General features: G+C 45.9%; 1 protein-coding gene across 1 annotated transcript in view; it reads left to right on the top strand.

Annotated features, from left to right (window-relative positions):
- Window positions 1–12327, top strand: part of LOC109889248 (zinc finger CCHC domain-containing protein 14) — a 39907-nt gene that overhangs the window by 23535 nt on the left and 4045 nt on the right. Inside the window, exons 3-12 of the mRNA XM_020480550.2 lie at window positions 372–442; window positions 697–768; window positions 1512–1597; window positions 2144–2250; window positions 2994–3030; window positions 3272–3551; window positions 3938–4026; window positions 7073–7188; window positions 10120–10269; window positions 10373–11530. Coding sequence (XP_020336139.2) covers window positions 372–442; window positions 697–768; window positions 1512–1597; window positions 2144–2250; window positions 2994–3030; window positions 3272–3551; window positions 3938–4026; window positions 7073–7188; window positions 10120–10269; window positions 10373–11530 — 2166 coding nt within the window. The remainder of the gene's footprint in view (window positions 1–371; window positions 443–696; window positions 769–1511; window positions 1598–2143; window positions 2251–2993; window positions 3031–3271; window positions 3552–3937; window positions 4027–7072; window positions 7189–10119; window positions 10270–10372; window positions 11531–12327) is intronic.

Here is a 12327-nt window from a genome sequence, read left to right as displayed (position 1 = left end):
TGTCTTCCTCTGAACTCTTTCCAATTTTCCTGTGGTTCTATGAGATTGCCAGTTTCAAGTGTTTAATGTGTTTAAATGAACACCAGGTGATATTGTTCCCTGTGATTTTCCCTGTGATTTTCCCTCTCTGAACTCAGACATTTGATTTAATTACATATATTTGGTGCCAAAACAACATGTGTCTGTGGCTGAATCAGCCTTGAAGGCACAACCTACAGCAGAGCGAATAGTACCACTAATCACTCAATTTCGTCTAGCATGTGCTACCATACTCTAGCATGGTATAATGTAGGACTCGAAAGCACATGATGCTCTTAGTTTGTTAGACAGTGTTATCAGATAATGAGAATGATCATTTGTTTGTATTTCAGTGAACATAGAGAGGATAGAGCTGAGGGGAGTAACCAACAAGGGGGGGAAACCAAGTGAATATATGCTAGAGGTGAGTACACACACATTCATGCATGCACACGCACGCACGCACGCACACTCACACACACACACACACACACACACACACACACACACACACACACACACACACACACACACACACACACACACACACACACACACACACACACACACACACACACACACACACACACACACACACACACACACATAGTTACGTATGTACTGTATGTTCGTTGTCATGTCCTGTTGCCATCTACTCTCTCTCTCCTCATCCCGCAGGTCAAATGGTCAGACTCCTCTGTGTCCACTGTGAGCAGGACTCACCAGGAGGTGCTGGACTTTCTCTCCCAGGTAAGAGAGTGGCCAAAGCAGAGAGAGGGGACTGAACGCACGTGTCTCTTATTTACTTTAGGTGAGGCAGATGAACCTGTAGACATATTACTTCGACATTATTTAACATTAGATCGTCTCTAAGCTTTATAGGAATGTGGTTCTGAATATAGACCGCAACAACGCCTCCGTTGGCATTTCTGTCTTTTCGGTACATGTTATAACCATGTATTGCTACCACTGTATCATCAAAGGTATTATCTAAGTGAGTTTCAGAGATAGTCAGAATATGAATGTCATCTGTTACAAGCAAGTTATTGACCTCATGGACCTTGTTTCTCAGGCTGCATATGTTAATATGGGCTATTTTTAGCACTTTTCTGGGTTGCTTGATTGTTTTTAATGCTTTACTGGGAAGCTTATCAGAAGTACACTTGGACATGTTATTTATATTGGAGCTGATAGTGCACGGTGAGCTGCACAAAATGGTCTTCCTACTAGGGCACTCCGCCTCAGTGCTAACAGTGAAACTCTGGTTTATAGGCTCATGATTACTGCATACAATAGCTGTATGATAAACAGAAGTATTCGGTGCAATTAGAGGCACATAAATTAAGTGACTTACATTGTGTTTGCCAACGCCCCTAGGATCATGTACATTTGATGCAGCATTATGACGACTCATTGTCACAACGGTAGGGATTAACTGAGCTGGTCTTGAATCATTGATGTGAAGGTCACTATCTATCTTGTGTTTCTCCCAGGTCTCCCAGCTTTTCTCTGATGAAGGTTTAGAGAAGTTCCTGCCTCAGTCCCCTGGCCTTGATCAGACCTCTGAGCTGGACCCCAGGTAAGGTCCATCAGCATTGTGTCACTGACCAAGGTAGCCCACGTAAATATGTTCACTTGATAACAGTGGTGCATAGTTAATACTGTATGTGTTGTGATATATAATATGTTCACTTGATAACAGTGGTACATAGTTAATACTGTATGTGTTGTGATATATAATATGTTCACTTGATAACAGTGGTACATAGTTAATACTGTATGTGTTGTGATATATAATATGTTCACTTGATAACAGTGGTACATAGATAATACTGTATGTGTTGTGATATATAATATGTTCACTTGATAACAGTGGTACATAGTTAATACTGTATGTGTTGTGATATATACTATGTTCATACTGTATATGTATGATAAGGAGTAACAACCAAGGAGTTACTGTAAATGAGAAAACATGCCATGCTGTTGTAATGTTGTTGTTGACCTAGTTCTTGGTGTTACTGGCTCTGAGTCAAAGACAACAGATAAGGAGGGAATGAATCATGCCAAGCATTGAATTTAATGTTATCTCATATGTTCACACTTTAACCCTCTCCCTGTGCAGGTGCCTAACAGCGCTTCCAGTTCACATTCTCAAACACTACCGGGCCAGACTCTTCTTCAGCACTACTGCCCCCACCGCCACCGTCCCCTCCTTTCTCCCCACTTCAAGTAAGACTCCTGTCCTAACCCTAATCAGAGTTCATGGGACGTATGTGTCCCCCTCTCTGATTGGGGTAAAGTAGGGACACTTCATCTTTGGGGTTTGAGGGGTTTTGGGATTTCTATTTTAGTGTTGTGTGTGAATTTGGGCTGGCATGTTTGTGTTGGTAGGCATGGCGACTGCTACTCCCTGTATATACATGTAGCTTCATTCTTGAATATTTGTATTCCTTGTGTTATTTTATATTTCGTTGGAAAAGGGCTCGTAAGTAAGCATTTCCCAGTAAAGTCTACACCTGTGGTATTCGGCAAATGTGACAAATAAAATTTGATATGATTCGATTTGGTGACCTCATCCTAGAGTGTATTTATAGTTCCGTCCCCCAGGCGGGCAGGGACGTGGAAGACCTGTATGTGTGTCTGGAGCAGCCAGCTATTCCCCCTTGGCAGATATTAAGAGACCCTTGGGATGCAGTGAAATAAAAATGGCTCTTACTCTGCTGTAATGTGGTACCACCAGCCCCCGTGGCTGTACAGACACTGCTGCAATGTCACACTGCTCTCAAATTAACCTGGACAAACTGGCGACACTCAACTGATATTTAGCTTGTTGCAACTTGCAAAGAGGTCAAGAAGTCAAGAGTTTATTACATACATTTTGTAAACAGTATCTAGCTATTTATAGTATGCTAATTTAGAAGTTGTTCAATATGTGAATGACTGTGGATCTATGTTTCTTTCTTTTGCTACAGATCTTGGGTGCCTGCTTCAATACAGAGGAGCCAACAGGTGGTCTCTCCTCTCTAATACGCAACGTACTCTTTCACTATGTCTCAAATAGACTGTTGCTGCCTATCCAAATCTGCAAATGATGATGTATAATGATCTAAATATTGGAATTACAATCTTTCCATCCTTTGCAATATTTGTCTCTTCACTGTCCATTTTCTGTCATTAACTTTTCCTTATTTTCCCTCCATGTTTCCACTCATCTTTCATCCCTCCACCCTTTCTCCCAAATTTGTCTCAGGGCTGTGTGTGGTGTGGCCAGTATCCAGCCAGTTATGAGCATTCACAACTCCATTCCGCCTTGCTCTCCAAACCAGCTGCTCCCCCAGGGCACAGTGCCCACCCTTCCCCCCGGCAGGGTGGGGGTATCAGGGGGGGACAACGCGCCCTCTCCCGGGCACCTCCAGAACCCTGGCCCTCCACAGATGAGTAGCCCAGAACAGAATGGCATCCTGGACTGGCTGAGGAAACTCCGCCTGCACAAGTACTACCCAGTCTTCAAACAGCTGACCATGGAGGAGGTGGGTGGGATCTGGGGAAGGGGGGAGTTTAGGTTACAGCGGATGAGTGGCATTTAAGACACCTATGGAGCTGTAGACATTAGGGCATAAGGAAAAGTGTGTTTGTTTTGGCTTCTCAAAGAGGCAATTAATTTTGCAGCAATCACAATACAGATTAAATCATATATTAACAAACAACAACATCAAAAGAGCAAAGGATATTTAGAAGCAAGTAGGTGGGACAAGTCCAATATCAATGATACAATTTCATAGTAAGGCTACATGTCAAAGGCTACGTCTAATATTAGAAAGCCCCAACAGTAAGACAGAGTAGATCAAACAACAGCTGCTGTTTTTCCCTATCAGACTCATTCTCCCTCTCTTCAACCTGCTCTCCTTTCCCTCAGTTCCTTGGACTCACAGAGGAGGATCTGAACAGGTATGACCTCACCCAGGGAGCCAAGAAAAAGCTGAAGACGCAGCTGGAACTGCAGAAGTGAGTCTGAACCTTGAACTCTGAACCCCCACATCAAGCTCTCTGTCCCCCAGCTCAATAAAAACAGTGAAAATCCCAACATACTTCTATTTAGAAACAGGTAGTTCAGAGGGTAATGACATAGATAGATACACAAAAGGTGCTCTCTAGAACCTAAAAGGGTTATTTGGTTGTCCCAATAGGATAACTCTTTGAAGGACCCTTTTTGGTTCTAGGTAGAACCCTTTTGGTTCCAGGTAGATCTCTTTACACAGAGGGTTCTACATGGAACCCAAAATAGTTCTACCTGGAACCAAAAATTGTTAAACCTGGAACCTTATTTTCTAAGAGTGTAGATAGATAGATAGATAGATAGATAGATCAAATCAGGTCATTGTTATACAACGGTGCAAAATACACAGAATTAGGCCAACATTACCTACTATGTCTATTTACAACTAATGTTTAATATTTGTATTTATTTAAATAGTCATACTTTATCATTTCTGTAGCATATGTAAAATGTTAATCTGTTGATGGTATATTTTATTAAACATTAACAAAGGAGATTGATCAATTATGTTTTTGTGTGAGGGAATATAGAGGAATAATGGCCATTTGGTTATCAATGGTTAACTAGCATGCCAGTGGGGCAGATTGGTTAGCCCAGATAAGTTTACCTAAAGGGTAAACTACCACTGTTAAACAGTCACCTTTTGTAGCATAGGAGTGGTACTGAGAGAAAACATTATCACTAAGCCTGTTTCCATTGCTAATATCAACACGTTTCCACTAGCCAGGTTTAGCCAGGTACGACCATGTCCGTTGATTACATGAAGCGGAAAGTTCCTCAGGTGCTTTTCCATAGGTGTGTCTGACAGAGAGCTAAATGGGAGCTTATTCAGGATCACTATTTCTACTGTCAAATCTGATTTTCCTTCACCTGGTGCTGCAGCGAAATGAACACTATTTTCCCTCTGTAGGCCTATATGGTTGTCCAAAAAACACTCATGTGTCATGTCTTCCTCCATGTGTACCATATCTGGAAGACACACGGACTGCTAACAAAAGTGCTTTTCTATATCAATTCTCTATTGCACCAGGAACAGCAGAAATGAATCTCAGATAACTATTTATCACACATATATCTCCATCTCTCTCCCTGATCATACCATGTATATAAGCAAATATGAAATATGTCCCAAGGTTGATATGGTATACAGTGCATTCAGGAAGGTTTCAGACCCCTTGGCTTTTTCCACATTTTGTTACGTTACAGCCTTATTCTAAAATAGATTAAATCGGTTTTTACCTTCATCAATCTATACACAATACCCCGTAATGACATAGCAAAAACCGGTTGCTGGAATTTTTTGCAAATGTATTACAAATAAAAAAAACATATCACATTTACATAAGTATTCAGACCCTTTACTCAGTACTTTGTTGAAGCACCTATGACAAAGATTACAGCCTCGAGTCTTCTTGGGTATGACGCTCCAAGCTTAGCACACCTGTATTTAGGGAGTTTTTCCCATTTTTCTCTGCAGATCCTCTGTCCGGTTGGATGGGGAGCGACGCTGCACAGCTATTTTCAGGTCTCTCCACAGATGTTCGATCGGGTTCAAGTCTGGACTCTGGCTGGGCCACTCAAGAACATTCAGAGACTTGTCCCGAAACCACTCCTGCGTTGTCTTGACTGTGTGCTTAGTTGGAAGGTGACCCTTCGCCCCAGTCTGAGGTCCTGAGTGTTCTGGAGCAGGTTTTCATCAAGGATCTCTCTGTACTTTCCTCAGTTCATCTTTCCCTTGATCCTGACTAGTCTCATAGTCCCTGCCGCTGAACAACATCCCCACAGTATGATGCTTCCAGAACCATGCTTAACCATAAGGATGGTGGCAGGTTTCTGCCAGACGTGACACCTGGCATTCAGGCCAAAGAGTTAAATCTTGGTTCTATCAGATCAAAGAACCTTTTGGCAAACTCCAAGCGTGCTGTCATGTGCCTTTTACTGAGGAGTGGCTTCCGTCTGGCCACTCTATCATAATGGCCTGATTGGTGGAGTGCTGCGGAGATGGTTGTCCTTCTGGAAAGTTCTCCCATCTCTACAGAGGAACTCTGGAGCTCTGTCAGAGTGACCATCAGGTTCTTGGTCACCTCCCTGACCAAGGCCCTTCTCCCCTGATTTCTCAGTTTGGCCGGGTGGCCAGCTCTGGGAAAAGTCTTTGTGGTTCCAAACTTGTTTAATTTAAGAATGATGGAGGCCACTGTGTTCTTGGGGACCTTTAATGCCACAGAACTTTTTCGATACCTTTCCCCAGATCTGTGCCTCGACACAATCCTGTCTAAGTACAATTCCTTCCACCTCATGGCTTGGTTTTTGCTTGACATACACTGTTAACTGTGGGACCCTATATAGACAGGTGTGTGCCTTTCCAAGTCATGTCTAGTCAATTGAATTTATGACAGGTGGATTCCAATCAAGTTGTAGAAAAATCTCAAGGATGATCAATGGAAACAGGATGCACCTGAGCTCAATTTCGAGTCTCATATCAAAGGGTCTGAATACTTATGTAAATAAGGTATTTCTGTTTTTTTTTTATATCAATGTGCAGAAATTTCTACAAAACTGTTTTCACTTTGTCATTATGGGGTATGGTGTGTAGATTTATGAGGAATATTTATTATTTAATCCATTTTAGAATAAGGCTGTAAGTACCAAAATGTGGAAAAAGGGAAGGGGTCTGAATTCTTTCCGAATGCACTGAATGTACTTTATAGTTCAATTAGTGTGACGTGAAGACTGGGGTAGACACATATTACTGCATGTCAGACCCTGGTGTGCTTGTGCAATGTTGACTAGACTAGAGAACCCTCTAGGGTTTCAGGAGTGCTAGTGAAAGACCATCTCAAAGATCTCTCCAGCTTATTTCTTCACCTTATATAGTAGGTGTCTGGCGCCTGCTTGTGTACTTTATAATTATTTTGATTGGCTGTGATGATATTCCCCTCAGTTATGCTGTTTTGTGTCTGTGTGATGACTGACTGTGTGTGTTTGTGTTGTCAGTAGGGAGAAGAGGTATATGATGTCCCAGTTCCCTGTGTCCTGTAGTGGCATCGCCAGGGTTACTCCATCCAGCCACATTGGTCTAGTGGCACAAGTCCACTCCAGCAACAACACAGGTAACTCTTCTAACATGCTGACTACACCAGCATCGTGCGCATGTTGATTTTGTCTGTCCCCACCAGACGCGATCATGACACGAAGGTTAGGTTAAAATGCCAAAATCAGCTTTGAATCAATTATATTCATTTTGGGGCAGGTCAATGCGCGTATGAAACATTCATGGATATTTGTCCTGGGAGATTAACATTGGGTTATTTTACTTGACATGGATGTGGTCCTCTTTTTAGCTGGTTCATTGTAGAATTTTGACCTGGAGTCATACAAAATTGTGTGTTTCTTTACTCCGATGATAAATCCACAGATAAAATGGGAAACCTAGTTCGTTTTTAGTTAGTTATCTTGAATTAATATCTCCACGTTGGCCTTTCAAGCATCCATGTGGGATTGTACCTTCCTGATATCCAATAAGAAGTGGACTTGCAGCGTGTGTTGCCTCTCCAATAGAGCCAAGGTATATTTTAGCGCTTGACTATGCAGACAGCAGACGGTGTGAGCGGTGTGGGCGGTGTGAGCGGTGTGGGCGGTGTGGGCGGTGTGAGCGGTATGAGTGGTGTGGGCGTTGTGGGCGGTGTGAGCGGTGTGGGCAGTGTGAGTGGTGTGGGCGTTGTGGGCGGTGTGGGCGGTGTGAGTGGTGTGGGCGGTGTGGGCGGTGTGAGCGGTGTGGGCGGTGTGAGTGGTGTGGGCGGTGTGGGCAGTGTGAGCGGCGTGAGTGGCGTGGGCGGTGTGAGCGGTGTGAGCGGTGTGGGCGGTGTGGGCGGTGTGAGCGGTGTGAGTGGTGTGGGCGGTGTGAGTGGTGTGGGCGGTGTGAGTGGTGTGGGCGGTGTGGGCGGTGTGAGTGGTGTGAGCGGTGTGGGCGTTGTGGGCGGTGTGAGCGGTGTGGGCGGTGTGAGCGGTGTGGGCGGTGTGAGCGGTGTGAGTGGTGTGGGCGGTGTGAGTGGTGTGGGCGGTGTGAGTGGTGTGGGCGGTGTGGGCGGTGTGAGCGGTGTGAGCGGTGTGGGCGGTGTGAGCGGTGTGGGCGGTGTGGGCGGTGTGAGCGGTGTGGGCGGTGTGAGTGGTGTGGGCGGTGTGAGCGGTGTGGGCAGTGTGAGTGGTGTGGGCGGTGTGGGCGGTGTGGGCGGTGTGAGCGGCGTGAGTCGCGTGGGCGGTGTGAGCGGTGTGGGCGGTGTGGGTGGTATGAGTGGTGTGGGCGTTGTGGGCGGTGTGAGCAGTGTGAGCGGTGTGGGCGGTGTGAGCGGTGTGAGCGGTGTGGGTGAAATGATTGAATAGCATTAATGTGTAAATGTATTTTGCAACGTGGCTGATATGGTTTGTATGTAACTCCTCTAGCATTGTACACTTTCAATACAAGTAAACTAGACACTTGATACAGGTCATTCAAATGCATCTGTTCTGTACTGTGCTCCTTGAACATGTAAACTGTACACAAAGACTTAAATAAAGGTTCATTACAAAGGTAATCGTCCAAAGTACACCTTCTCAACGTTATCTATAGAACGTGATACTGCAGGTAACCTGTACGCCAGGGTTCACCAACTGATTTTATTTGCCTCCCCACAAAAAAAAGAAGTGATTTTAATTTGGGAAATCTTTTCAAAGTATTCCCACGCATAATAGCGATATATACTGTGCATTCGGAAAGTATTCAGACCCCTTGACTTTTTCCATATTTTGTTACCTTCCCTCGTCAATCCACACACGATGCCCCATAATGACAAAGCAAAAACAGCCTTTTAAAAACTGAAATATCACATTTAAATAATTATTCAGACAATTATTCAGACCCTTTACTCAGTGCTTTGTTGAAGCACCTTTGGCAACGATTACAGCCTCGAGTCTTCTTGGGTATGACACTACAAGCTTGGCATACCTGTATTTGGGGAGTTTATCCCATGCTTCTCTGCAGATCCTCTCAAGCTCTGTCAGGTTGGTCTCTCCAGAGATGTTTGATCGGGTTCAAGTCCGGGCTCTGGCTGGACCACTAAAGGACATTCACAGTCCCTACCACTGAAAAACATCCCCACTGCATGATGCTGCCACCACCATGCTTCACCGTAGGGATGGTGCCAGGTTTCCTCAAGACATGACGCTTGGCATTCAGGACAAAATTTTGGTTTCATCAGACCAAATCATATTTTTTCTCATGGTCTGCGAGTCCTTTAGGTGCCTTTTGGCAAACTCCAAGCGGGCTGTCAGGTGCCTTTTACTGAGGAGTGGCTTCTGTCCGGCCACTCTACCATAAAGGCCTGATTGGTGGAGTGCTGCGGAAATGGTTGTCCTTCTGGAAAGTTCTCCCATCTCCACAGAGGAACTCTGGAGCTCTGTCAGAGCGACCATTGGGTTCTTGGTCACCTCCCTGACCAAGGCTCTTCTCCCCCGATTACTCAGTTCAGGCAGGCAGTCAGCTCTGGGAAGAGTCTTGATGGTCCCAAACTTGTTCCATTTAAGAATGATGGAGGCCACTGTGTTCTTGGGGACCTTCAATGCTGCAGAAATGTTTTGTTACCCTTCCCCAGATCGGAGCTCTACGGACAATTTATTCTACCTAAATTGTAAAAATGCCTACAAACCTGTTTTCTCTTCATCATTATGGAGTATTGTGTGTAGATTGATGAGGGAAATTGTTTTATTTGATCAATTTTAGAATATGGCTGTAACATAACAAAATGTGGAAAAATTCAAGGGGTCTGAATACTTTCCGTATGCACTGTATGTGATCGTATAGAAATATAAGCATGGTTTGAAATTATTATGCTTTAGTCAAATATTATATCTGCTCGTGGTCAATTTGCAGTCTACAATTTATTTGTAATTATGTTCCTGTCCCCTGACCATCCGCTCAAGAAGAAATCAGCCCACATGTGAATCTGGTTGATGATCCCTGCTCTACACTTCAGCTTCATTTAGCCTACATGTGTTTCTGTGTTCAGAGCTACGTGTGGAGGTAGAGACGGGCATGCACCCTCTCCCCCGGGACAGCAGCTCCTCCTCGGGTTATTCCAGCTCTTCCTCCAGCCCCATTACCCCTCTGTCTCTGTCTCGGGAAGGGGCCTTCGACAGGGCCAAGGAGCCGCACAGACGTGAGTCCCCATCCCTCTTTCAGCAGTCATGCTAATTTAAAAGCAGGGTATATAATTAATAACAGTTTATCTCTGATAACAGTTTGTTCTGTCTCCCATCCAGGTATGGGGTCAGGACTAGACTTCGGAGAGAAGGACAGGACATGTGTTCCCCTGAACCCCACCGTTACAACAGGTCCTAGTCGGCCCACTGCTCAGGTTCTTCCCGTGCAGAATGATCCTACTCCCTGCCCCTCCCACATTGGCCTTCCTCCACCCTCCTTGCCCCTACTGTCACCAAGACGCATGCTGGGCTCCCCCCGTAAGTCCCGGCCCCCTCCCCTTTGCCCTAATGAGCGGGCCAAACCCCTGGGTTCAGGCGTAGCTGTTGGGGTGCGGCTTGAGAGCCTGTTCCCTGGCCTGAGTGTGGACAGTGTGGGGTTCCCTCCCCTCCACCAGGATTCTGCTGGGCCCCGGGGGCCCTCTGGGGTCACCATGCTGCGCTCCCTTCCAGGCCTGATGGTGGAGACCAGCACCGCCCTCACCACCACCTCTAACACCCTGCACCACGTCTCACACCCCCCTCTACACCTACAGGTGTCCCCCTCCTTACCCCGTGCTGGACACTACCCTTACCCGTCTTCCTCCGCCTCCTCTTCCTCATTATCTCCCTCCTTTAAGTCAGCCTTCCCATCTGTGAGTGGCATTTCCATGGGAACCGCGAGCAGCGTTCCCATAGCAGCGGTGCCAGGCAACACCTATTGTGTCAACAGTAGCGCCGCTGTCCTGCCAAGCTCCAGTCCCACTTCCACAGAGAACAGTGGCTACACCATCGCCTCTGGCTCCACCCCAAGCCCATCTGTGTGCGTGTGCAGCTCCTGTGGTTGCAGGGGGAACTGTGGTTCCTACGGGGCCCTCCCGGCCAGCTACGCAGGGTACTTCCAGCACCCCTTCTCAGGGACGTCAGTGTTCACCCTGGGTCCCCTGCTTCACCTCAGTCCCCTGCTGGCTGGCAGCAGTACTGCCTTCCCCTACCCCCTGGTGGCACCGCCCCTCTACAACAGCAGCATGTCTCACAGCCATGAAACACAGGGGCAGCAGGGGCTGGTCCTGCCCCCCATGCAGGGATTTCTGGGGGCCGGGGCCAACATGTACCAGCCTCATGGAGTGGTGGGGAACGGAGGGCACAAGAAACCAGAGAGCCTGTCCTGCTACAACTGTGGGGTCATCGGCCATCGGGCACAGGAATGCAAGCAGCCACCCATGGACGCTGCTCAGCAAGGTATAAAGTAGAAACCGTACAGCTACTGCAAGAAATATTGTAATTCTATTATTTAAAATATGTACAGTACCAGTCAAAAGCTTGGACACACCTACTCATTCAAGCCTTTTTCTTAACTTTTACTATTTTCTACATTGTAGAATAATAGTGAAGACATCAAAACTATGAAATAACACAACACATATGGAAACGGTAGTAACCAAGAAAGTGTTACAAAAAAATAAATATATATTTGAGATTCTTCAAAGTAGCAACCCTTTGCCTTGATGGCAGCTTTGCACACTCTTGGCCTTCTCTCAACCAGCTTCATGTGGAATGCTTTTCTGACAGTCTTGATGGAGTTACACATATGCTGGGCAGTTGTTAGCTGCTTTTCCTTCGCTCTGCGGTCCAACTCATCCCAAACCATCTCAATTGGGTTTAGGTCGGTTGATTGTGGAGGCCACGTCATCTGATGCAGCACTCCATCACTCTCCTTATTGGTCAAATAGCCCTTACACAGCCTGGAGGTGTGTTTTGGGTCACCAGATGGGATGGCGTATTGCTGCAGAAAACTGGTAGCCATGCTGGTTAAGTGTGCCTTGAATTCTAAATAAATCACAGACAATGTCACCAGCAAAGCACCCCCACACCAGCACACCTCCTCCATGCTTCATGGTGGGAACCACACATGCAGAGATCATCCGTTCACCTACTCTGCGTCTAACAAAGACACGGTGGTTAGAACCAAAAATCTCAAATTTGGACTCATCGGACAAAATAACATATTTTCACCGGTCTAATGTCCATTGCTTGTG

Source organism: Oncorhynchus kisutch, linkage group LG4, assembly GCF_002021735.2.
Source record: "Oncorhynchus kisutch isolate 150728-3 linkage group LG4, Okis_V2, whole genome shotgun sequence".
NCBI lineage: Eukaryota > Metazoa > Chordata > Actinopteri > Salmoniformes > Salmonidae > Oncorhynchus > Oncorhynchus kisutch.
The sequence above is the reverse complement of the archived record's forward strand: the minus strand, read 5'-3'. Positions and strand labels throughout refer to the sequence as shown.